At 47.9% G+C, this 27,592-nt stretch overlaps 2 protein-coding genes across 2 annotated transcripts in view; one reads left to right on the plus strand and one right to left on the minus strand.

Annotated features, from left to right (window-relative positions):
* Positions 1 to 27,592, plus strand: part of LOC143766647 (uncharacterized) — a 371,066-nt gene that overhangs the window by 213,302 nt on the left and 130,172 nt on the right. The gene's annotated exons all lie outside the window — the stretch shown is intronic.
* Positions 1,901 to 27,592, minus strand: part of LOC143766674 (uncharacterized) — a 311,141-nt gene continuing 285,449 nt past the window's right edge. The window contains exons 2-7 of the mRNA XM_077254526.1: positions 8,156 to 8,306; positions 7,852 to 8,028; positions 7,646 to 7,769; positions 7,467 to 7,564; positions 6,481 to 6,571; positions 1,901 to 2,434 (exon numbers count right to left, since the gene is read on the minus strand). Of these exons, the coding sequence (XP_077110641.1) occupies positions 1,902 to 2,434; positions 6,481 to 6,571; positions 7,467 to 7,564; positions 7,646 to 7,769; positions 7,852 to 8,028; positions 8,156 to 8,233 (1,101 nt within the window). The 5' untranslated portion in view covers positions 8,234 to 8,306 and the 3' untranslated portion in view covers position 1,901. The remainder of the gene's footprint in view (positions 2,435 to 6,480; positions 6,572 to 7,466; positions 7,565 to 7,645; positions 7,770 to 7,851; positions 8,029 to 8,155; positions 8,307 to 27,592) is intronic.

Raw genomic sequence — 27,592 nt, forward strand, 5'->3', positions numbered from 1 at the left:
TGGGATGAGGGGACCATGTGTATCAGGATGTGGATGACGGGACCATATATACCAGGATAGGAGATATTAAGTACAAAATTTACCACATTTTGTGATTCAGTGTTTATGTCCCTATTTTCCTCCTTTAAAACCTATGTGAGTCTTATGGTCCAGTGCGTTTTATAGTTCGAAAAATACAGCATTTCATGCAATAAAATGCAATTTAATTATGCAAAAATCATGCAATGTTATTTCCTGGTTTGTATTTTTATATTCTGTCTTTTACAGTTGAAGTGTACCCAAAAAAAAATTACAGACTTCATTCTTTGTAGCTAGAAAAACTTGCAAAATCGGTATAGTATCCAATACTTATTTTCCCCATTGTATATATTTTCTCCAGGTCAGAGCTATTTTTGACAGTCAACAAAATACAATTTTCAAGTAATTCATTCTTTACACTTTTATGTTTAAAAGGGTTTTTCTCTACATGCACAATCCCTTGTCAAGCCTTATGTTTGGTCCTATTAAAATAAAAATAATTATTCAAACCTTCCTTGCCGATGCAGTTCCAGCAGTGTCAGCACTTGCATTCATGAAGCTCATGTGAGTTTGACACATCATGTGAGCCCTGCGGCCAATCAGCGCTGATGTCACTGTCCCCAACTTCAAATCGAACAATAGGAGGAAGTAGAGAGCAGCCGCAGCTCTGGTTTCCTGTTTATGTTGAATACTTCCGAAGGTGGGGACAGTGAAGCTGGCACTGATTGGGCGCAGGGCTTGTATACTGTAACAACCTCACATGAATCCTGACATCACTGAATTGGCACTGGCAAGGGAGCGGTGTATGAGTACTTTTGTTTTAAAGAGGCCAAACATAAGGAGTAACAATGTGTTGTCCTAGCAGTAGACAACTGTTTTAAGAAGTTACAATTTTTGGTTACAATATTTCCAACATTCTAACATGAAAAGGCGTCTCCCCTGTGCAACTTCTCTGATGTTTATTAAAGAGTTGAATTCCATGTACAACATTTCCCACATTAGGAACAGGAAAAAGGCTTCTCCCCTCTGTGGGTTTTCTGGTGCTTAACCAAATTTGATTTCTGGCTAAAACATTTCCCACATTCTGAACAGGAAAAAGGCTTCTCTCCTGTGTGGATTCTCTGGTGTCTATCAAGATGCGATTTCCGATTAAAACATTTCCCACATTCTGAACTGTGTGAGTTCTCTGGTGCTTAACCAAATCTGATTTCTGGTTAAAACATTTTTCACATTCTGAACATGAAAAAGGCTTCTCCCTTGTGTGGGTTCTCTGATGCATAACAAAATTTGATTTGTGTGTAAAATATTTACCACATTCTGAACATGAAAATGTCTTCTCTGTGTGACTGTTCTGGTGACTATCAAGACTTGATTTATGGTTAAAACATTTCCCACATTCTGAACATGAAAATGGCTTCTCTCATGTGTGGATTCTCTGGTGTCTATCAAGATGCCCTTTCCGATTAAAACATTTCCCACATTCTGAACATGAAAAAGGCTGCTCACCTGTGTGAGTTCTCTGGTGGTTAACCAAATCCGATTTCTGGTTAAAACATTTTTCACATTCTGAACATGAAAAAGGCTTCTCCTTTGTGTGGGTTCTCTGATGCATAACAAAATTTGATTTGTGTGTAAAATATTTACCACATTCTGAACATGAAAAAGGCTTCTCCCCTGTGTGGATTCTCTGGTGGCTATCAAGATGAGCTTTCTGATTAAAACATTTTCCACATTCTGAGCATGAAAATGGCCTCTCCCCTGTGTGAGTTCTCTGATGCGTAACAAAATTTGATTTGTGTGTAAAACATTTACCACATTCTGAACATGAAAAAGGCTTCTCCCCTGTGTGGATTCTCTGGTGGCTATCAAGATGAGCTTTCAGATTAAAACATTTCCCACATTCTGAGCATGAAAATGGCTTCTCCCCTGTGAGTTCTCTGATGCTTAAGAAAATTTGATTTGTGTATAGTATATTTACCACATTCTAAACATGAAAAAGGCTTTTCCCCTGCGTGAGTTCTTTGGTGTATAACAAGATTCCACTTCTGGTTAAAACATCTCCCACACTTGGAACAAGAAAATCTATTCTCTGCTGTGTGAATTTTTGGATGCTTAAGAAAAGATTCTTTGAGGGGAAAACTATCTCCATATTCTAAAAGTGAAAATGGCTTATTTACTTCAGGAGCAATTTGTTTTTTAATGCTTATTTTGTGACTTTGATTTTCATTAGTAGTCGGTAATGAATCAGAAGACAGGACTTGTTTCAAAAGATCTGACGATGGATCTTTGCTGAGAAGGGATGATGGTATATCTGGAGTAATGGCATTCACTTCAGTTGTATCCTGTGGGATCTCAAGATTATCTGATTTAAAAACTGAAGATGTCAGCTGCCCCTCTGATCTCCTGGTGCAGTCATCTGTTAAAAATAAAACCAGTTAGTTTTCATTATAAATCCTTGAATTTTACATATTTTGACATTTCTAAGTAAACTGTCCACAACATGACAAGTTATGTTAAATACGTAATTATTCACTAAGACAATGACAGCTCACAGTCTAATAGAAAACCTCTTAGGATGAACCAGTAGAATGTGGTGTTCAATTGTTTGTTCATTCTGCCTCCAAAATATAGAGTAAAAAGTCACGAAACAATGTTAAGTTGGCAAAAATTATACCTATAAACCTATTCTTCTCACGAAAAAACAAGTCCCCACTCAGGTCCATCATCTGTCAGTGAAAAACAGAGGTTTCTACATTATAATTGGCTCAAAGGGTCTTGAAAAGTAACATGGCTTCCATAAACCAATCCAGCAATATCCAATATCCCAAAGTAAAATTTTCCCCTCGCTTCTGAGCAGGGGCGGATTATAAGAGGGTCAATATGGGTGGTAGCCCAGGGCCCAGTGGCTACCGCACAGGTTGCCCGCCGCCATCAGGGCATTACTGCCCGTGCCCTGACTGGCGTATCACTTATGGGCCCAGTGGGCAGAGAGAGGGGGCCCGCATCGGGCCCAGTCTCATCTGCTCACCGGGCCCCTACCGGCGCTGCGGCGGTTTCCTATTGACGTACGGCAGGCGCGCGCCCGCACGTCAATAGTTAACAACAGCTGCCAGCCAATTGGAGGCTGTCAGCTGCAGTCGGCAGCAGGCGCAGCGCACACGTCGCCGGCGTCTGACATCATTGTCAGTCGCTGGCGAGTGCGCCCTGCTGGAGGGAGCTCGCCGCCTGGAGCGCTGGTCAGGTGAGGAGAACTCTTTTTTTTGTTTGTTTTTTTGCTAACTAACGGCAATCCGGGCTGGCCAGAATGCTGGACAGTCAGTGACACCGTCTGACTGGGGGCAATATGTTGGAGCCGGAGGACACACTGGGGCAGATGATAGCTGGACACACTGGGGCAATTCTGGAGACACCGGGGCAGATTGCTGGACATACTGTCTGGGGGCAATGCTGGACACTCTGGGGCAATATGCTGGACATACTGGGGAAGATTGCTGGACACACTGGGGGTAATATGCTGGACACACTGGGAGTAATATGCTGGACACACTGGGGCAGATTGCTGGACACACTGTCTGGGGGCAATGCTGGACACACTTTCTGGGGGCAATATGCTGGACATACTGGGGGTAATATGCTGGACACACTGGGGCAGATTGCTGGGCACACTGGGGCAGATTGCTGGACACACTGGGGGCAGGACTGGAGACATGGGCAGAATGTAGATCCGGGGCATGATTGGAGCCACGGGGCAGAATGAAAGACATGGGGCAGGAGGATATGATGGAGACTGATGGGGCAGGATGGGGAGATCATATGGGGTAGAATGGATACTCATGAGGGCAGGATGCGAGAACATATGGCTGTAGCCAGGAATGAGATAAACGGGGCCAGGATGGGGAATATTATTACCATAGGGTCTAATTAAGGGATATTATTACTGCAGTGATGCATTTATTTTATTTTTTGAGTATACTGTTTTAAATGGGGGGGGGGGGGGCGGTCCTGTTACTGTGCAGAGTGACACTATATCGCCATTTTTTCTTCATGTGGTGTAATGTAGAAGTTGTGAAAAATTAAGTAATGTGTTCTGCAAGCGGAGCTTGAGATAACTGTTATTTCCTGCAGAAACGAGTCCTGGCTGGAAGAAATGATGGCGGTCTGTGCTGGATGAAAGATGAAGGACTTCACCTAGAGACATCACTGGTGAGTCAGTGTTACCTATACACTGCCACTATACACTGTATACTATATACAGAGGTCCTGTGTACAATGTCACCAGTGATCACTGTATTACCTGTACACAGACAATGCATACTAAGTACAGATCTCCTGTGAATACTGGCACTTATGGTGATAGTATTGTGTTTTTTTTTGTTTTTTTTTATTATTACTGATCAGTATTGTAGTATTCAGTCACTATGTGGTGATAATATGTGGTCTGGAAATGGTGTTGTGGTATTTGTCCCTTGTATGTGCTATTTGGTCACCAAGTGGTGGTAATATGTGGTCTTGACATGGTGCGGTGGTATTTGTTCCTTGTATGTCATATTATTCGATCACTGTGGTTGTAATTTGTGGTCTGGTCATGGTGCGGTGGTATTTGTTCCTTGTATGTGATATTGGTCAAAATATACCTAAATTGTATTGCATATTTTAACAAATATTTAATAGGTTACAGTAGTGTAGGGCCCAGCCATTTTTCTGGAATAATCTGGTTCAGGTATATCATGACCCCCGTCACATGACCGGGGGGGCCCCCAGTGTCTGAACAGCCCGGGGCCCTGACTACCCTTAATCCACCCCTGCTTCTGAGCCTTGCAGTGTGCCCAAACCACATTTAGCATCCATGTAGTAGGCATTACTATAGTGAGAAGAACCCACTTAATTTACAATGTGTGTGTGTCTCCTGGAGCACAATCTGGGCACTGTGTTGGGTAATAAGATGTCATATTCGCAATTTTCACTCTCCAACATCCATTGTGTGCTAATTTCTGAAAAGTGGCACTGTGGTCAATATAGTCACTACTTCAATACATTAATCCTCTGAGGGTTATAATTTCCAAAATGAAGTCAATTTATGGGGATTTCTACTGCTCTGGTTTTCTGCCATTTTCTCATATTAGGGCTTCTGCATATGGTATGTCCTATCTCCTCTGGGATCTGCTCCTGTGACATCTGGTTCTGTTACCAGGCACGACCTTATTCATTCTACAGGCGGCACTGGTAATGGAGGAGACATCGAAACCAGAAGCTCTGGGCAACGCAGGCTCTGTCCTGCCATTAAGATTAGGGTGCCTGGGATTTGTAGTACCATCCAGGCTGGCAGTATGGGTTTGTGTTGTCCAGCTCCCTGCTCCAGCCAGCTGGAAAGCACCACACCCTCCTAAAGCTCGAAGCATATTGCTGGATGCTGTCAGATACAGCCTTCTCCTCTGGTTAATTTCTCTGTGCTCATCTCCCGGCTTGTTTATTTGTTTCCTGTTGTGACCTCGGCTCGCTTACTGACTACTCTTGTGTCTTCTGATTTTGTATTTTCTCTGCTCTCCTAGTACTGACCCGGTTACCTGACTATTCTTGCTATATCTCGCATCACATAACAGAAGGTAACACCATGGCCAAAGCCTAGGGGTCTCTGTCTATGTACAGACCCATGTAGATGGGTTAAAGTATGATGAACAAGGCAATCCCTGGGATCTGTAAAATGGAGTAGATAGCGCCAAGTCCTTTCATGGTGGATATCTTTTGAGCTGCCAGGTGACCACGAACAGTGCCCCCAATGCATCGTGTCTGCAAACTATTTCAGCAAGATCTGCAGTCAAATAGCTAAATAGCTTCTTAACCCTGCCATGTGCCCAGACAGTAGTGTACAACTGTATATAGGGTACTGTCACATTCAAGAGAAGTTGGAAAATAATTTGTAAGGTCCATTTGTTTCCTATTATCCTTTGTGAAGAATTCCAAAGTTATCACTACAAAGTGACACATCAGGTTCGAAAAATTGGGTCCTGATTAGGAACAAAAAAGGACTGCAGGAAGTGGTTAAGTCAAAGGATTTGAGCAGTAACTACTGTAGTCAAAAACTGTGACTATAGACAATAACACATCTACTGAAATAATCAAACTCAACAGTCTTCATCAGTAATAAATGAGTAACTAGTGGTGAAACCTCTCTGGGGTAATTAGAGTATGGGGCTCAGTGGCTCTTTCAAGCTAAACTATTGTAAGGGCTAATGTCAGATGTCAGATCAGTTTCAAGAAGAACTATTAGACATTCAAAGAAATTGTTTTATAACAGTGTACAGCTGATGTGTCAAAGTTTTGATGGGGGAGAATGTTGAAGTCTAAAGGCAAAATTGTGATCACACGATTGTGATATGACCGGACTACACTACCGATAAAACAGCCACAGCCGATGACTGAGAAGAATCTGTGACTTCTCTGCATTTAGTGGTCACTACTCACCTGGGTAGTCATATGTAGGCATCTCCTCTTTACACCGGTGATCACCTCTCGCATATGTCTCTGTTGTATTAATATGGGTCAGATCTTCACTCTGAAACAAACATAGTATTAGTCACACACAGATGAAGAGAAGAGAGTCACATCTACGATCAGCTCTATTCCTGTCATTGGTTCCACCATCAGAGCATTACTGCCCTTACTGGCGAATAGGGCCAGGTGAGCAGAGGAGGCCCGCAGCAGGCCGCCTCTCCTCTATGGGCCCCAGCGGCTCAACTGACGACGCACGGCAAGTTAAAGTCTATTGCCTTGCGGGAGATCACAAGCTGGCAGCTGATGTCAGTGGACATGTTGCCGACATGAAATGTCACTCTCATATGATGGTATGTGCCTAAGATGTATCAGATGGAGGACATCGCTGGACCTCAGCCAGGTAAGGATAAACTTTTTTTTTTTTTTTTTTTTAAAGCTACAGTAAGAGGCTGCATTATACTACTATGGGGGTGCATTATACTATTATGGGGCTGTATTATATTATGGAGTGCATTATACTACTATGGGGGTGCATTGTACTATGGAGCACATTCTACCACTATGGGGGTGCATTATACTATGAGGTGCATTATGCGCCTAAGGGGATGCATTGTACTGCTATGGGGCTGCATTATTCAACTATATATGACTATGGGATGCATTATACAGATACAGATGTGGATTTTTTCTATGAGTGGGCAGTGAGACTATGGAAGGTTCGAGAGTTGGAAATGGAGCTGGGGGTGTAGCCTGGGCAGAGTCCCAAGGGGGCCCGAAAGTTTTGCCAGTATGGGGCTCTGAAATTCCTGGTGGCAGCCCTGCATGCCATCTGCACCATTCTCATTACACAACTATAAAACATATAATACTGGTGAATAAAACAAGACTGAGCACAAGAGCTTCACAGCCATCTACATATAATAGGGGAGATCTCATGACACCTTATCTCCATCTACCTGATGATCCTGAGGAACATTGGGATCTTCTCGCTTACAGTCCTGTGTAAAAAGAGGATGGGGACATCTCTCTGGTGCTCTCATCTTACTGGCTAGAACTGGAGGAAACACATACAGGCACTGAATTAATTCTTTACATACAGAATTATAGGCCGTGTGTATTTAGTCCTGTCTATTACCTGGTGATGCGAGGGGCTGGGGAACCTCCATCATGACTTCCTTATACACATCTTTATGTCCTGCTAAATACTCCCACTCCTCCATGGAGAAATAGACGGCGACATCCTGACACCTTATAGGAACCTGTCACATACAATGATACCGCCATCCCCCGATCCCTTCATAGTGTTACTGTATATTGTCCCAGCATTTGCAGCAGTGTCACCTCTCCAGTCAGCAGCTCAATCATCTTGTAGGCGAGTTTTAGGATCTTCTGGTCATTGATGTCCTCATGTATCAGGTGAGGTGGAGGCACCGTGATTTGGCTCAGGGGTCTTCCCCATCCCTCAGACACAGGTTCCTGACAGCGCTCACTAGAGGTCTTCTTCACTACTGTGTAATCCTGGATATGGAGAGACATTCATAAATTTCACTATAGACATTTCCTGAGTCCTCACCTCTCCAGTTCTGCCCATCTGTTATTTTCATAGATAAGAATGATGTAATGTGACGTCATCAGAATCTCTCACCTCCCCAATAAGCCGGAAAAGGATCTCTAGGGTGAGGTGTAATATCCTCTCCGCCATCTTGTCTCTGTCCATATCCATCTTTGATGGGTAAATCAGGAAAATTCTCTTATATAAAAAGGTCTTCACTGAGAGGATCTGATATTGTAGAGACCTGAATGAGAAGAAGATGAGCCGATGTAACGTCATAAAAATCCTGTGTAATAATACAATTACAGTATTTAGTTTTCTTCTTTACATCTACTAATAAAACCTATATGTTTTAGGCCACAGATAACAAGCAGTTTTTTCCTCGGAGTCGGCAGCTGAATACGTTTCTCACAGACTCATCTTCCACAACGCTAATTCTAGTCTCATTTACTGACAATGGAATCGGCATTAGCAATACTGCAGGAGATATTCATTACACGTGACAGGAGAAATAACTACTTCATAATGAGGACGACATCTTCATCTTCTACTACGGCTCTAGAAACATATATTTGGCCAGAGTCCGTCACTGACTCCATCACCACCGGCCATCTATATGAATGTTTCCCATCTTTACCGCACTGTAATCTTCTATTTATTATTATTTATTTATATAGCACCATTGAGTCCATGGTGCTGTACATGAGGAGGGGTTACATACAAATTACAGATATCGCTTACAGTAAGCAAACCAACAATTACAGACTGATACAGAGGGGCGAGGACCCTGCCCTTGCGGGCTTACATTCTACAGGATGGTGGAGAAGGAGACACTAGGTTGATGTTTGCAGTGGCTCTGGTGTTGGTGAGGCTGTAGCCCAGGTAGTGATGAGGAGACAGGGGGGTCATTGCAAGCTGTAAGCTTTCCTGAAGAGGTGGGTTTTCAGGTTCCGTCTGAAGGATCCAAATGTGGTTGATAGTCGGACATGTTGGGGCAAAGAATTCCAGAGGATGGGGAATATTCGGGAGAAGTTTTGGAGGCTGTTGGGTGAGGAGCGAATAAGTGTGGAGGAGAGAAGGAGGTCTTGGCAGGACCGGAGATTACGTTAGGGAAGATGTCGGGAGACTAGTTCAGAGATCTATGGAGGAAACAGGATATGGATTTCTTTGTAGGTCAGTATTAGTAATTTGAACTGGATACGCTGAGGGAATGGGAGCCAGTGAAGAGATTTGCAGAAGGGGGAAGTGGAGGAGTAGCGAGGAAAGAGATAAATTAGTTGGACAGCAGAGTTAAGGATGGAATGGAGAGGTGCAAAGGTGTTAGCAGGGAGATTTCAGTAGTTGAGGAGGGAGATGATGAGGGAATGTACAAGAATTTTAGTAGGTTGTTGGTTGAGGAAGGCACGGATTCTGGAGATATTTTTAAGCTGAAGGCGACAGGGAGTGGAAAGAGCTTGGATGTGCTGTTTCAAGGACAGGGCAGAGTCAAGGGTTACTCTGCGGCAGCGGACATCAGGTACAGAGAAAGCATGATATCGTTAATTGTGATAGATAGGTCCGGTAAGGAAATCTGTGAGATGGAGGAAAGATGATGAGTAGTGATGAGCAAATATACTCGTTACTCGAGATTTCCCAAGCACGCTCGGGTGTCCTCCGAGTATTTTTTTAGTGCACGGAGATTTAGTTTTCGTCACCGCAGCTGAATGATTTACATCTCTTAGCCAGCTTGATTACATGTGGGGATTACCTAGCAACCAGGCAACCCCCACATGTACTTATGCTGGCTAACAGATGAAAATCATTCAGCTGCGGCGATGAAAACTAAATCTCCGAGCACTAAAACATACTCGGAGGACACACGAGCGTGCTCGTGAAATCTCAAATAACGAGTATATTCGCTCATCACTAATGATGAGTTCAGATTTGTCCACACAGTTTGAGGAAGCGAGAGGAGAAGTAGGAGGATATGGCTGATAGACACTCTGGGATTCAGGACAGCAGAAAGGTGGTATCTGGGCCAGAGATGTAGATCTGAGTGTGATCAGCATATAGATGGAAACGGAAGCCATAGAACTTTATAAGTTGTCCCAGGCCAAGTGTATAGATTGAGAAGAGTAAAGGTCCTAGAACAGAGCCTTGGGAGACTTCAACAGAGAGTGGGTGGGATGAGGAAGTAGTGTGGGAGTGGGAGACGCTGAATGTGCGGTTGGAAAGCTATGAGGAGATCAAGATAGGGCGAGGTCTATCACGTTAGATCTCATGTCTGAGTCACACACAGAAGTTTGAGGCTTTTATAAAAGCCTTTTTGTTTGCACAAACACCGCAGACAGAAATTATCTGATCCCAAAGTCTCCATGTACAGTGTTTTATGGGATTTATTTCTGGCCTTAGGCTGTCCTATATTACAGGAAAAACACCAGGAAAAAAAAAAAAAACATGAAAAAATTATTTTTTTGACACGATAAACATTTGTGTTACTCTTTTGGGCCCCAGAACATAGATTTACACTGCTAGGATGGCACAGGGGCGACTACAACGAAACCCTGGCAGTTTAACCACTTGCTGCTGCCTGCCAAAAACAAACATGGCATCTAAGAAGGTATGACAGAGTTCGGCTGAATGCCCTACGACCCAAAGTACTCGATAGTATGGGGCGGCCTAGTTACCATGATACTTGCATGCCTAATAATGGTTTCTGGGCCTGAAATGTACGAAGGTCTATTTGGCTGGGAGTAGACAACACAGTGGAATCATGGGAATGGATAGACAAACTGGAAGGGACAGACACAAGGGAAGGTAGTGACACATTTGACAACAGAGACACATTGGTAGGTGAGGGTGGAGGTGGTGGGTCCAATTTTAGCAGGGTTTTTTGACTCCAGGTCTTCATCCTGGTGGGAATGTTTTTAGTTTTGGACCTTTGCTTTCTTGGCTGAGTGGGAGTGGTGGACTCTGTAGCAGTCTTCTGGCGTGGTGCTGTTCTGGACAGCGTGGTGGATGCTGCTGGCTGCAGGGGTGCTGAGCTTAGTAGCGTGGTGGATGCTGCTGGCTGCAGGGGTGCAGAACTTGGCAGCGTGGTGGATGCTGCTGGCTGCAGGGATGATGAAGTCGGCAGCGTGGTGGATCTGCGAAATGGAGGTGATGGTGGTGGATAGTTCGGTACTGTGGGAGTTTGAAAGTAGATGTTCAGCTGCTGGTAATATCCTCCGGCCTGTGAATTGTAGCTTTGGGACTGCTGCTGCTGTTGCAATGCGTGGCTGTAAGCAGCATGGCAGGCCTGCATGACGTTGATCGGGAATTGAGGCATAAGGTTTTCCGACACTTCCCACTCTATTGAAGAAAAAAAAAAAATGTTGCGCCGGTCTCTCAAGGTCGGCTTTCAGGCGGTCAAGGCATTTGTTGACATCCTGTATAAGTGGGTTCACATGGGTGAACCCACTCTTCAGTCACCAAGCACCTTAATCCCATCCTGGAAGACCGAGCTTAAGTGTATAAGCTCGGGCATGAGTAACCTCTCCCAGCCCCTCTGCCACTGATGAGAAGACCCAACAAAAAGCAGCGGCAGAGGGCCGGGAGAGTGGAAAATCTGATGGACCGGCGGCTGCTTGTTCCTCAGCCAGAGAGGCCTGACAGGTTACTACATTGCTGGTGGATGATTGGGATTGTGCCTGTTCGTTGACTGGTCAATGAGGGTCCGCTTCAACAGAGGGCGATCCAGGTTGTGTAAAGCTGCACTAGGTTCTGTGGTAAAAAAAATAAAAGAAAAACATTAGTAAAACACCAAAAAGAGGTTAAATAATAGCAAGACAACCCAAAAGATACTCACATTCGCATAGGAAGCGCAGGCATCAGAAAAGCAAGATTTCGGTGGTATTTGTATTTTCCGAGTATCCTTTGAGCAGCACCACTTTTAACCATGATTAAGACCTTAACAGGTCGAAACGCGTTGGTCTTATCACGTACCAGCTCAGAGACAAAGAGAGGACTTAAAAATCCTCCAAAAAAAAAAAATCAGAAAAAAGCAGATGATTACCTGCTGAAGCTTCCAAACAAATGCACTAGCAGGGCGCATCGGACCCGATTAATGATGGCAACAACACAGGTGCAAAAAATACCGATGAAACAACCACTTTCAATCCAGTATTGGTTGTTTGGCATTAGTGCACAAAAAGATAAGAGATAACAGTCAGTATGTGGCATTGTTCACACAGGCAATGCAGAGCATGCCCTGCCATTGCATTTGTTTGGAGGCTTCAGGAGGTAATCATCTCTGCTTTTTTCTCTGTGATTTTTTTCGTATCATGTACCCCATCATTTGCTATACCACTATGAAACAAGGATTTTAATGGATTTGTCTAAATAAAATTGAAATTTTATCCAAGTTTCACACTGGAGATTTACTTCCTCCTTTTTTTTTTCCTGTTGTGGACAACGCCTCTGACCCAGGCACCTCCTTGCGTGAATTTCATTCTGAATCAATCAAGACTTTTGTTCCTGAGCAAACTTGCACACAAGGACTTCTGCTTCAAACTGGTGAGCTGAAATTTTTCCCCCTTCACTTTTTTCCTTTGCATACACACTTTTAACCTGGTTCTCCTGTCTCATGTACTTGTTGAAGCGATCCTTCATCGAGCGTCAACGCACTCTTATTATCTTTACTATGAAGGGGGAAAAAATTAATTGTAAATAGTGTTGAGCATTCCGATACCGCAAGTATCGGGTATCGGCCGATACTTGCGGTATCGGAATTCCGATACTGGGATTCCGATACTTGCCGCGTATCGGATACCGGAATCGGAAGTTCCAAGATTCAAAATTCAGAAATTCAGCCAATGAGAATGATTCCAAGTGTGGGCACATCCTGTTTAGCATGGAGGGCATGAAAGTACTGGCAAGGCTGTGATTGGCTGCTGAAATGATGTCATGATGCAGTTTAAAAGTCGCTGGCGCCATTTTGCGATCACTCTGCTGTGAATTCAGTTAGTGACAGGACGCTGTTTGCTGACTGAGGGACAGTTTAGAGATAGCGATTTGCTTCTTTGTGCTTTCCAAAGGCTAATTTAGCAACCGCTGTGTTCACCTACTATTCACCTTGCTTTTGCCTTGTAGCGCTGTTTTCACAGCGATCTGCAAGGTCTGTGTGTGTGTGTGTGTGAGTGCAGCCCACTCTCTAGTCTGAGTGCAGCCACATAGGCCATCCATAGCTGGTTGTATTCAGTTCAGGGAGGGTGGTTCATTGCCTCATACTGTTCTTTTTTTTTTTTTTTTTTCAAGTAGTGTAGTCTGCTGCTAATTTATTCAAAAAAATCCTATTAGTGTCTTTCCACCCGTCTCCAGCTAATTTGTGGAAAAACACTACATAGGATAAAGTAGAGGAGGGTTTTTGGGCCTTGCAGTGCCGTTTACGGCTGTCTGCACGGTCTCCGTGTGACTGCAGCTCGCCCTGTAGTCTGTGAGCAGCTATAGCCTGGTTGTCTCCAGCTCAGGGTTGTTCACTGCGTCATACCGCCAAATCAATTTTCATTTTGTTTTAAGTAGTGCAGGCTGCTGCACATTTTTTCAAAAAATTCCTATTAGTGTCTTTCCACCCGTCTCCAGCTAATTTGTGGAAAAACACTACATAGGATAACGTAGAGGAGGGTTTTTTGGCCTTGCAGCGCCGTTTACGGCTGTCTGCACGGTCTCCGTGTGACTGCAGCTCGCCCTGTAGTCTGTGAGCAGCCGTAGCCTGGTTGTCTCCAGCTCAGGGTTGTTCACTGCGTCATACCGCCAAATCAATTTTCATTTTTTTTCAAGTAGTGTAGTCTGCTGCTAATTTATTCAAAAAAATCCTATTAGTGTCTTTCCACCCGTCTCCAGCTAATTTGTGGAAAAACACTACATAGGATAACGTAGAGGAGGGTTTTTTGGCCTTGCAGCGCCGTTTACGGCTGTCTGCACGGTCTCCGTGTGACTGCAGCTCGCCCTGTAGTCTGTGAGCAGCCGTAGCCTGGTTGTCTCCAGCTCAGGGTTGTTCACTGCGTCATACCGCCAAATCAATTTTCATTTTTTTTCAAGTAGTGTAGTCTGCTGCTAATTTATTCAAAAAAATCCTATTAGTGTCTTTCCACCCGTCTCCAGCTAATTTGTGGAAAAACACTACATAGGACAACGTAGAGGAGGGTTTTTGGGCCTTGTAGCGCCGTTTACATCTGTCTGCACGGTCTCCGTGTGACTGCAGCTCTATCTGTTGTCAGTTCAGCCCCCAAAAAATAAATAAATAATAAAGTTCACCAAACACACCAGTTACACCACTTAGCTCATATTAAAGTCTAGTCCACACTTTAGAAAATTAGTGTTTCTTATACCTGTTAGGAGGAGTTGCTCAGGAATAAGCACACAAATCCGTTAGTACTTTTCTGCTTATCTTTATCAGTCAACCAAGATGAAGAAGGCAGTGAGTAAGGCACGTGGGCGTGGGAGCCGTCGCGGAGCAGGGAGGGGACGTGGGGATTCTGTGCCTGCTGCGGGCACCGGTGACTCATCAGCACCCACTTTCACCAGGCAACAGTCATTCATGCGTAGCTTTGTGTCAGAGCGCCGTACACCGCTGCTGCGTGAAGAACAAATTGAAGCTGTTGTCGGATGGATGGCAGCTAATGCATCAACTTCCATTAGTGCCACATCCTCTCAGACACAGAGCACTGGAGAGCAGCCATCTGTCTCTTCACCACCTGCCAAATTGCCCAGGCAGACAGAGAGCCCAGGACAGGAGCCGTCTCTACTTCTGTTCTCTGAATCTCTTGGCTTGGAAACAGGGGGCCAGCCAAGCAGCATTGGAGAAATGGAAGAAGAGGCAGGGTGCAGTGATGCCCAACAGCTTTTTCTGTCTTCCTCTGAAGAGGCGGGTGGGCCAGTGGCTCCGGTCACCACATCGCAGGCCGCATCAGCTGATGATGACACTCAGGTGCCACTTACTGGTGCGTGCTCTGCTGCTGAGACTACCCAGGAGGAGCAGTTGGGGGCAGAGGGTAGTGTAGATGATGAGGTCCTCGACCCATCTTGGCGTGAGGGACAGGAAGGTGGTGGGAGCAGCTCTGAGGAAGAGATTCCCCGTACGGCCTAAAGAGGGAGAGGGAGGGGGAAGACTGCGGATCCTGCAGCCTCCGCTTTGGCACCCGTTAGGAGCATGTCTCTTCCAAAAGCCAAAAAGGGCGCTCCCAAGACTTGCAGTGCCTGGTCCTTTTTTGACACAGTTGCAGATGACATTTGCTATGTCAGATGCAACGTGTGTCATCAAAAAGTCAAAAGAGGTCGAAATGTCAGCAACCTCAATACCTCCAACATGTGGAAACATGTGCGCAACAGGCACCCGGCGGAGTTAGAAAAACACACTGAAGAGGTAGGCCAACCAACAGCGGCAGCTACCACCTCTTCAGCTCGTGTTGCCTCTTCCTTTAGCTCACACGCAGCTGGTTCGGCTTCCTCCCAGGATCGCCGTGGAAGAACCTCTGGCCCTGTTGTCCAGAGACCCGCTGTAATTCCACCCGCAGCGCCACTTTCCCAGTCATCCACACACTCCCAGCCCAGTCTACAGCCATCGGTAGTACAGGCATGGGAGAAAAGGCGGCCTTTCTCGTCAAACCACCCACGAGCACAGGCTCTGACTGCAGGCATTGCCAAACTTCTGTCACTGGAAATGCTGTCATTCAGGCTGGTGGAGACTGACAGCTTCCGTGACTTGATGTCATTGGCAGTCCCACAGTACAATGTGCCCAGCCGCTTTTACTTCAGCAGGCAAGCCGTCCCTGCCCTGCACAAGCATGTGAAGGGACACATAAAACACGCGCTACTGAACGCCGTCAGTAGCAAGGTCCACCTCACCACCGATGCGTGGACCAGTCAACATGGACAGGGGCGATACCTTTCCCTCACTGCCCATTGGGTTAATGTTGTTGAGCCAGGTACAGACCGTGCGAGTGGCGCAGGACGTGTCCTGCCCACTCCAAGGATTGCAGGAATCCATTCTGTACGCATTGACTCCTCCTCTTACACCAGTTTCTCAGAATCATCGCTGCAGGAGCCGTCACAGTCCACCTCCACATGGACCCGTGATGAACGTGTACCTGTTACGACCGACATGAGAACAGCCGTGGCCAAACGTCAACAGGCCGTCTTGAAATTAATTTTTTTGGGGAATCGTAGCCACACAGCGCAGGAGCTCTGGAATGCCATCAAGCAGGAGAGCGATGTGTGGTTTGTGCCAGCGAATCTCCAGCCAGGCATGGTAGTGTGTGATAATGGCCGAAATCTGGTGGCAGCTCTGGGCCTCGGCAACCTCACTCACATCCCATGTCTGGCACATGTGCTCAATTTGGTCGTGCAGAGCTTTTTGAGGGACTATCCGGATCTTGATGCACTGCTGCACAAGGTCCGCCTAGAGTGTGCTCACTTGCGGCGTTCCAGCACGGCAAAAGCGCGCATTGCGGCTCTGCAGCGCCGACACCACCTGCCGGAACATCGCATCATATGTGACCTACCTACCAGGTGGAATTCCACGTTACATATGTTGGAGCGGTTATGTGAGCAGCAGCAAGCTGTAATGGAGTACCAGCTGCTTCAGGCGCAAAAAAGTCGCAGTCAGCGCCGTACAGACTTCACAACCACAGAGTGGGCCACTATGAATGACGTCTGCCAGGTTTTGCGTCCCTTTGATTATTCCACGCGGATGGCGAGTGCAGATGATGCACTAGTCAGCATGACTGTCCCCCTTATCTGCCTGCTTGAAAAATCACTGCAAGCGCTAAGGGATGATGTTGTGGAAGAGGTGGAGGATGAGGATTCACCATTTCCATCATCTTCTGGACAGTCAGCGCCACGTGGTTCCTCACAAACGCGTAGGCAGGGGACAGTTTGTGAGGAGGATGAGGAGGAGTCAATGGAGGAGGAAGACATCCGTCCAGAGGAGGGAGTTACCGAATTGTCCAGTACTCAGTGTGTACAGCGAGGGTGGGGTGATGACGAGCGGGCAGATATCACACCTCCAGCAGGGGACAGCGTTTCTTGGGCAGTTGGCAGTCTGCAGCACATGGTGGATTACATGCTGCAGTGCCTGAGAAACGACCGCCGCATCGCCCACATTCTCAATATGTCTGATTATTGGGTGTTCACCCTCCTCGATCCTCTTCTACCGGGACAACGTAGAAAGCCTCATCACACCGTTGAACCGGGAGCGAAAAATGCGGGAGTACCAAGACACACTGGTCAATTCCATCATCTTCTCCATTCCAACTGAGAGAAGTGCTGCTAGTGCATTCCAAAGCAGCTCAGTGCGTCCAGCCAGTGGTGGAGGCTCTGCACAAAGAGGGAGCAGAAGCAGTGCCTCTGCCCAAGGCAAGACCAGTATGGCCCAACTGTGGCACAGTTTTCTGTGCCCCCCACAAAAGTCTACACCATCACAGACGGCTCCAGTCAGCAGGAGGCAACGGTTCCGTCAGATGGTGACAGACTACATGTCTTGCCCTCTTGCTGTACTCCCAGACGGCTCTTCCCCTTTCAAGTTTTGGGTCTCAAAGCTGGATACATGGCCAGAGCTAAGCCAGTATGCATTGGAGGTGCTGTCTTGCCCTGCGGCCAGTGTATTATCGGAACGTGTCTTTAGTGCTGCAGGTGGTGTACTAACTGACCGTCGCATGCGACTATCCTCCGATAACGTTGACCGGCTTACTTTCCTGAAAATGAACAAGGCCTGGATCTCGCAGGAATTTGCCACTCCTCCTCCTGATTAAATAATTAGGTCACTGTATACGTTATCCAGGTCTCCTGTTGTGTTCATCTTTCTACCACCTGAACTTAAATTCCTGGGCTCCAACACCGCCAGTTGAGGCTCAGAAGTGCCGTCTGCACAGTCAAAACATACGACCCAGTGTTATTGGGTTTCAGTAACGTCAGCTGATCCCCAGCTGTGTATCCGGCAATGTGTCATGCGACCGCCACGCTGACACAACAACTGAAATGTAAGGGAATCTGTCCCCCCCCCCCCAAGGCGTTTGTTACTGAAAGAGCCACCTTGTACAGCAGTAATGCTGCACAAGGAAAAAGGTAGCTATTTTGGTTTTGCTCCTTGCACACGCAAAACTTAACACTTATAAAATGTGTCCACTGATACCGTAAAACCGTCCCGGAGGTGGGACTTTCCTTCGTAATATGACGCAGCACAGCCGTCATTCCTACCCCCCCGGCGCCGCGCCCCGGCTCATCAGCGTTGTTTGATTCCGTCCCGGAGCCTGCGCTGTTATGTTATCCCGTGGCCAGGCACACTTAGCGCTGCCAGTCTTCTGGCATCATTTGGTGTCAGGCTGGCTGCGCCTGTGCGGCCGCGCTGGCCGAGAGCCCGCCTCTCAGTGTCTTCTGATTTAATCCCACTGGGGGCCTGGGATCCATGGACATGCGCAGTGCATATCTGAACCTCCACCTCTCACTCATCTCCCTATGGCTTCTTCAGACTGTTCGGTGTCAGCTGGTCCCTAATAGCATGCCACGGCCGTGACACCGCACAGTCTTAAGAAGCCATAGGGAGGGGAGTGAGAGGTTCAGATATGCACTGCGCATGTCCATGGATCCCAGGCCCCCAGTGGGATTAAATCAGAAGACACTGCGAGGCGGGCTCTCGGCCAGCGCGGCCGCACAGGCGCAGCCAGCCTGACACCAAATGATGTCAGAAGACGGGCAGCGCTAAGTGTGCCTGTCCACGGGATAACATAACAGCGCAGGCTCCGGGACGGAATCAAACAACGCTGAGGAGCCGGGGCACGGCGGCGGGGGGGTAGGAATGACGGCTGTGCTGCGTCATATTACGAAGGAAAGTCCCACCTCCGGGACGGTTTCACGGCTTCAGGGGACACATTTTATAAGTGTTTAGTTCTGTGTTTGCAAGGAGCATGATGAAAAGAGCCACCTTTTCCTTTTGCATCTTTTGTGCTGCACAAGCTGGCTCTTTCAGCTACAAACGCCTTGGGGGGGGTTAAAGGTTCCCTTTCGACTTTCTCAGGCTTCGGCCTACATTGTGTTCCTCTGCTTTTCCACCTGCCCCTGGGCTCCAACACCGCCAGTTGCCGTCCAGAAGTGCTGTACGCACAGTCAACAGTCCCTCCTCTGTTATTGGGGTTCAGTAACGTCAGCTGTTCCCCTGCTGTGTGTGTGGCAATCCCTCCTACCTCCTCCAACCTCCTCCTCCTCCACCTGTCCCTGGGCTCCAACACCGCCAGTTGGCGTCCAGAAGTGCTGTACGCACAGTCAACAGTCGCTCCTCTGTTATTGGGGTTCAGTAACGTCAGCTGTTCCCCTGCTGTGTGTGTGGCAATCCCTCCTACCTCCTCCAACCTCCTCCTCCTCCACCTGTCCCTGGGCTCCAACACCGCCAGTTGCCGTCCAGAAGTGCTGTACGCACAGTCAACAGTCCCTCCTCTGTTATTGGGGTTCAGTAACGTCAGCTGTTCCCCTGCTGTGTGTGTGGCAATCCCTCCTACCTCCTCCAACCTCCTCCTCCTCCACCTGTCCCTGGGCTCCAACACCGCCAGTTGCCGTCCAGAAGTGCTGTACGCAGTCAACAGTCCCTCCTCTGTTATTGGGGTTCAGTAACGTCAGCTGTTCCCCTGCTGTGTGTGTGGCAATCCCTCCTACCTCCTCCAACCTCCTCCTCCACCTGTCCCTGGGCTCCAACACCGCCAGTTGCCGTCCAGAAGTGCTGTACGCACAGTCAACAGTCCCTCCTCTGTTATTGGGGTTCAGTAACGTCAGCTGTTCGCCTGCTGTGTGTGTGGCAATCCCTCCTACCTCCTCCAACCTCCTCCTCCTCCACCTGTCCCTGGGCTCCAACACCGCCAGTTGCCGTCCAGAAGTGCTGTACGCACAGTCAACAGTCCCTCCTCTGTTATTGGGGTTCAGTAACGTCAGCTGTTCCCCTGCTGTGTGTGTGGCAATCCCTCCTACCTCCTCCAACCTCCTCCTCCTCCACCTGTCCCTGGGCTCCAACACCGCCAGTTGCCGTCCAGAAGTGCTGTACGCACAGTCAACAGTCCCTCCTCTGTTATTGGGGTTCAGTAACGTCAGCTGTTCCCCTGCTGTGTGTGTGGCAATCCCTCCTACCTCCTCCAACCTCCTCCTCCTCCACCTGTCCCTGGGCTCCAACACCGCCAGTTGCCGTCCAGAAGTGCTGTACGCACAGAGCCAAACACCTCGCCAATGTGTTAGTGGGGTTCAGCACCGCCAGCTGTTCCCCTGCTGTGTATACGGCAACGTGTACTGCGACCGCCACGCAGGCACAACAAGTTAAATTTAAGGGAACCTGTCCCCCCCCCCCCAGGCGTTTGTTACTGAAGGAGCCACCTTGTGCAGCAGTAATGATGCAAAGGGAAAAAGTGCCTCTTTTCGTGGTGCTCCTTGCAGATGCTGAACCTAACACTTATGAAATGTGTATCCTCACAGCGTTCAACCGTCCGGTAGGTGGAACTTTCCTTTGTCATGTGACGCAGCACAGCCGTCATTTTTACCTCCTCAGCGTTGTTTGAATCTGTCCCGGAGCCTGCGCTGTTAGGTTACCCCTTGGCCATGCACACATTTTGCGCTGCCCGTCTTCTGACATCATTTGCTGTCAGGCTGGCTGCGCCTGTGCTGGTGCGCTGTCCGAGATTCAGCCTCGCGGTGTCGTCTAATGTAATCCCACCGCGGGCCTGGGATCCGTGGCCATGCGCACTGCATATCCTCGCCTCTCACTCCCCTCCCTACGGCTTCTAAAGACTGTTCGGTGTCAGCTGATCCCTAATAGCATGCCACGGCCGTGACACCGCACAGTCTTAAGAAGCCGTAGGGAGGGGAGTGAGAGGCGAGGATATGCACTGCGCATGGACACGGATCCCAGGCCCGCGGTGGGATTACATTAGACGACACCGCGAGGCTGAATCTCGGACAGCGCACCCGCACAGGCGCAGTCAGCCTGACAGCAAATGATGTCAGAAGACGGGCAGCGCAAAATGTGTGCATGGCCAAGGGGTAACCTAACAGCGCAGGCTCCGGGACAGATTCAAACAACGCTGAGGAGGTGGCGCACGGCGCCAAGGGGGTAAAAATGACGGCTGTGCTGCGTCACATGACAAAGGAAAGTTCCACCTACCGGACGGTTGAACGCTGTGAGGGGACACATTTCATAAGTGTTAGGTTCAGCATCTGCAAGGACCATAATTAAAAGAGCCAAGTTGACCTTTTCCAGCATTAGTGCTGTACACGATGGCTCTTCCAGCTACAAACGCCTGGGGGGGGGGGGGTTAAAGGTTTCCTTTCAACTTGCTCCAGTGCAGGCTTCGGCCTACACTCTGCTCCATCTCCTCCTCCTGCTGACCCCGGGCTCCAACACCGCCAGTTGGGGCCCGGTACTGCTAGCTGCACAGAGAAAAACACCAGCCAATGTGTCAGTGGGGTTCAGCACCGCCAGCTGTTCCCCTGCTGTGCAGCCGGCATCGTGTCCTGCAAAAGCCACGCAGACACCAGAACTGAAATTGAAGGGAACCTGTCCCCCCTCCCCCAGGCGTTTTTACGTTATCCAGCCACCTTGTACAGCGGTAATGCTGCATGTGTGCAAGGTGGCTCATAAACGTATTCTCCTCGCACATGTGGAACTGAAAACACGTCTGAAATGTGTCCTCTGTGTGACCATTTAACCGTCCCGGTGGTGTGACTTTCCTTTGTAATGACACGCTGCAACCCCCTTGGTAGCGCTGCCCGTCTTCTGGCATCATTGTTTGGCTGGCTGCGCCTCTGCGGCCGCCCTGACCCACACAACGCCCCTCGGTGTCTTATTTATTGGGACTGCGAGGGTGTGATTGATGGGCATGATCAGTGCATCAGTTCGCCTGTCCCTCCTCTCCTTCCGCCTTCTTCGGACTGTGCGGCTTCATGGCCGTGGCATGCGATAAGGGATCAGATGACGCCGCACAGTCTGAAGCGGGTGTAAGGACCCGAGTGTGAGAGGCGAACATATGTGCTGCGCCAGGCCCTGAATCCCAGCCCCGCAGTGTTTTAACAATGTTAAGACACTGCGGGGCTGAGATTCATGGTCATCGCGAACCGCACCGGCCGACATTAAATGATGTCAGAAGATGGGCAGCGCTAAGCCAGGGGATAACACGACAGCGCAGACTCCTGTACAGCAAATAACAACGCTCAGGAGGCTGCACCCAGCACCAAGGTGGGATTCTTGACATCTGTGCTGCGTCTCATTACAAAGGGAACTCGCGCCTCCAACACAGTTTGACTGTATAAAGGGCTAAATGTTAGACGTGTTTCATTCAGCGTGTGCAAGGAGCGAAATTAAAAGAGCAACCTTTGACTTGTGCAGCACTACTGCTGCATAAGCTGTGGCTCTTCTACTTTGTAACCCCTGAGGGGGGGTTAAAGGTTACCTTTGAAATTGGTTCAATTAGGCTTCGGCCTACACTCTGCTCCCCCTGCAGAGCCCGGGCTCCAACACCGCCAGTTGGGGCCCGGTACTGCTAGCTGCACAGAGAAAAACACCTCGCCAATGTGTCAGTGGGGTTCAGCACCGCCAGCTGTTCCCCTGCTGTGCAGCCGGCAACGTGTCCTGCAACTGCCACGCAGGCACAACAGACCCAAAAGCTGCCGCCAGTGCAGGCTTCGGCCTACACTCTGCTCCATCTCCTCCTCCTGCTGACCCCGGGCTCTAACACCGCCAGTTGGGGCCCGGTACTGCTAGCTGCACAGAGAAAAACACCAGCCAATGTGTCAGTGGGGTTCAGCACCGCCAGCTGTTCCCCTGCTGTGCAGCCGGCATCGTGTCCTGCAAAAGCCACGCAGACACTTGCTCTTGTACCTTCTGCTCCCCATCCTGGTTCCAGTACCGTCAGCTGGTTCCGGGCAGAGCCTTTGGCTTAGGTGCCTCCCTCTGGGTATCCGAGTTCCACCAACGTCAGGTGGTCCTTGGTAGTGCTTTCAGGCACGGGTACCTCCTGCTTAGTAACCGGGTTCCAGTAACGTCAGCTGGTCCTCGGTAGTTCCATTGGCTCTTGGACCTTCGGGTAGCCATCCGAGTTCCAGTTCCATCAGCTGGTTCTCGGCATTTTCTCAGCCTTCTTGTACCTTCTGCTACATTGCCAAGTTCAAGAGACTAAACACGATGACCCGGAAGACCACCCCTAAGATGACGACGACACCCACCGTGATGACGACGACCCTGGAGACGATGACCCTGAAGACCACCCCGATGACGACGACCCCGGAGACGACGACCCTGGAGACGACGACGACCTGGAAGACTGAGAAGCAGAAGAACAAGAGGCTGCAGAACAAAGAGCAGAAGAACATTAAGCATAACACTAAATATCAGAGCAAAAAATATTATCTAAATTATAAGCAGAAGAAGACTAAGCAGTGTATGGGGGTGAGTCCGTTCCTCCTCGTGGTGCCCCTGGATAAAGCCTGATGCTGCAGGCCAAACTGAACGCGGACAAATGTAACTGTTTTGTGACAGGCAGAACGGAAGGTGTAATCTTCAAACTTTTATAGATAACAACTACGGGAATGCCTGTCACAAATAAGAATATGATGAAGAAGTAGAATATGATGAAGATAATAGTAAAATAAAAAGAATATGAACAATGTAACCCAAAAAATAATAGGTAGAAGATGAAGAAGAAGATGAATAAGGTGAAGAAGTTGATGTCAAAGAAGCTGATGATGAGGATAATGAAGAAGAAAGCGTGGGAGAAGTAAAAAAGAAGGTGAAGGGCGTGGAAGTAGTGAAACATCAATATCTGACATAAAAAAAAAAAAAATTAACATAGTCAAATTCTTTCTAACGCCGAACGTCATAAAAAAAAAAAAAAATCCTGCTATTCTATTACATTGGGCTAAACCTCTGTGCCTTTAATATCTCCGCCACGTCCCCCAATACATCCTACATTATTCTTAGTTGTTTTCCTTCATGTAGAATGAACCTACAAGTTTATAAAGGGTTTATTTTAATTCCGATATTTTCGTCCCATTGACTTGCATTGGGATCGGGTATCGGTATCGGATTGGATCCGATATTTTGACGGTATCGGCCGATACTTTCCGATACCGATACTTTCCGATATCGGAAGGTATCGCTCAACACTAATTGTAAAACAATGCACATACATTTACATTTTCACTGGTGCGTCACACCACATTGCAATACTTACCAAAATCATTTCTGGTAGGCCAGTCTCACACGTCCAGATATTTCCGGTACCGGGAAAATTAGTACCGGAAATATCTGTGTCCGTGTGCTCATGTGGCACATCAGTGTGGCACATGTGCGGCAGCCGTGTGCCGCCTCAGGACCACACGGACTGCCGCAAGAGAGACAGCGCTACAGTAGGCGCTGTCCCCTGCGTGTGGTGCTGAAGCCGGCATTCATCCCTTCTCTCCTGCTCGGCTGAAAGCAGCGCTAGCAGGAGAGAAGGGATGAAAGATCAAGGTTTTTTTTGTTTAAATTAAAGTTTGTGGTCACCACCCGCAACTCCCCCACCCCCCGTGTGCCCGCCCGCTTGAAGGGAAATACTCACCAACTCCCGCGATGCCTGCCCTCAGCGCCGGCAGCTCGTCCTGTGTGAGCGGTCACGTGGTACCACTCATTAAGGTGATGTATTTCTCTTCAAGCGGGCGGGCACACGGGGGGTGGGGTGGGAGGCGACCCCAAACTTTAATTTAACAAACAACAACAAAAAAAAAAAAAACTTGATCTTTCATCCCTTCTCTCCTACTAGCGCTGCTTTCAGCCGAGCAGGCAGAAGGGATGAATGCCAGCTTCAGCACCACACGCAGGGGACAGTGCTTACTGTAGCGCTGTGTCTCCGGTACGTGTACACGGAGGAGAGAGCACACTGTTCTCAGTGTGCACGTGTGCGGGACGCTTTGCGGACCATGCTGACGGAGAAAAACGGACATGTCTACGTGTTTTCAACACGGACACACGGTCCGTGAAAACACGCAGGCATGTGCATACACCCATTCATTTGAATGGGTCTACGTGTGTCATTGTCTCCGGTTCGTGAGAAAACTGTCACTACCGGAGACACTGACGTGTGAAACAGCAGCAGCAGCGATCTGGCCACTTCTTCCCAGAGTTGTCGAATCACAGCAATGTCGGAGTGCTGACGATCACGGGTGTCCCATAACGGCACTCGCTCTTGCACAAGGTGAATTAGTTGCTCATTTTCAATGTCCTGTTTGACTCCTTCATGTTGTGGAACCTATAGATCCTATAAAACAAAATAATCTTAAGTAAAAATGAATAAAAAAATCAATTACTGTTCTGATGGAAAAGAATACTTACACCACGTCGCTCCTTTTACCATATAGAGCAGCTGTGGGCAATTATTTTCCCCGGGGGGGGGGGGGGGGGGGGCACCTGAGAGACTGTGACCATAGTGAAGGGCCGAACCAATAGACCGAAATTAGTTCTGCTCAATATTAATACTGATATTATTATATTGATAATTTTATTAATATTCATTGTATAATTTAATATTGAGCAGAATTAAGAATGCTGGTGTTATGAACTTAGTGCTAAGTGCAGTGGAGATCAGTATCATGGGTCAGAAAAGAGGCCGAGAGACAACAGGTTAAGAGTTCAAGAATATTTATGCTGGTATGCAGGTAAACAGCTATGACACAGCAGGTTAGTAGCAGACAGAGCTGGATAAGCAGTAAGCACGTGTACAGACCGTGGAAGTCCAGGTATGTCAGGTCCAGAGACCTGGAGACCAGGCCAGGCCTCCTAGCAGGGAACAGTCCAGCAGCAGAGAAGAGTGCAGAGCAGATCCAGGGAAACAAGTCTTACGATGAAGAGACGTAGATCCGGAGACAGGTGGGGTATCCCAAGGTAACGAAGAAACCAGCAAGATAGCAGTTCCTCCAGCTTGATCACAAGTCCAGGAACAAGATACTCAAGCAATGAGTAATATACAGAGCTCCCTTATATACACCACAGACAGGAACAGGGAAAGTCTGACAGGAAACAAGATGGCCCCCGTGAGGCCAGTGACTCCATCTTAGGTAAGGGCAAAAGTAACCGAACTGAGGGCAACATCAGACAGGAAGAGATGTGCAGTCCAAATCCTTACATTACTCCCTTCTTAAAAGACGTCCTCTGGACAATCTTAAGTCTGGCTTATTGGGGTATCTGCTGTGAAACAGTCTGATCAGATGGGGAGCATGGATGTTTTCCAGAGGTTCCCAGGAATTTTCTTCAACCGAGTATCCCTGCCATTTTACCAGATACTGAAGACATCTCCTATGAATCCAAGATTTTCTCCACAACGAATTCCTCTTGCCCATCAATGAGGACTGGATCAGGAGGAGCAGAGGTGCGTCCGGGAAAAGAATTAGGCACTGCTGGTTTAAGCAGGGAAACATGGAACAGGATGAATTTTTAAAGAGTTAGGCAACTTGAGTCGACAGGCTACAGGATTCACAATACCGCTGATCTTATATGGGCCAACATATTTTTGCCCCAGCTTGGAAGTCGGAATTCTGAGTTTTAAGTTTTTTGTTGAGAGCCAGACCATGTCTCCTACCTTGTATGTTGGTGCTGGCTTACGGAATCTGTCTGCTGCCTTCTTGAATCTTTCCTGTGCTGAAACTAAGGTGTTTTTTAGAATGTCCAAATTTTGCTGTAAAGATGCAATGCGGTCAGCAACCGCAGGCACAGACATGTCTATGGGGAGTCGAGGGAAAATACTGGGATGATATCCCTTGTTAGCAAAGAACGGAGATAATTTGGTGGAAGCATTCTGATAGTTGTTATACGTGAACTCGGCCGACGGAAGTAGACTCACCCAATCGTCTTGTAGATGACACACGTAGCAACGCAGATACTGCTCCAAGGTTTGATTGGTCCGCTCTGTTTGGCCGTTAGACTGTGGATGAAAGGCAGATGATAAGTTTACTTTGATGTCCAGAGCATCACAGAAGCTTTGCCAGAACCGTGAGGTGAATTGAACTCCACGATCAGATATTACTTCATCCGGAGCTCCGTGTAAACGAAAAACATTTTGCACAACAAGATCCGCTGTTAGCTTAGCTGTCGGGACACCAGCACAGGGAATAAAATGAGCAGCTTTAGTCAACCGGTCAACTACTACAAGAATCGTGGTTTTTCCCTGTGACAAAGGCAACTCCACAATAAAATCCATTGAAATAGACCCCCAGGGACGAGATGGAATAGGCAGAGGTTGCAACAGTCCTGTAGGTGAAGAACGAGGGACTTTTGACCTGGCACATACCTCACACGATGACACGTACCGAAGAACATCTTTCCGAAAAGTCGGCCACCAGAAAAAACGAGACAGAAATTCTTGAGCCTTCTGAACTCCCCTATGACCGGCAAACTTAGAGTCATGCATTAATTTCAACACACTCAGTTTTACTGTTTCTGGGATATACAGACGCTGTCCTTGAAACCAAAGTCCATTCTTGAAAGTCAGATTTACCTGAGTGGGTGGTTGACTCAAA

Source organism: Ranitomeya variabilis, chromosome 4 (genome assembly GCF_051348905.1).
Source record: "Ranitomeya variabilis isolate aRanVar5 chromosome 4, aRanVar5.hap1, whole genome shotgun sequence".
In the NCBI taxonomy this organism is placed as follows: Eukaryota; Metazoa; Chordata; class Amphibia; order Anura; family Dendrobatidae; genus Ranitomeya; species Ranitomeya variabilis.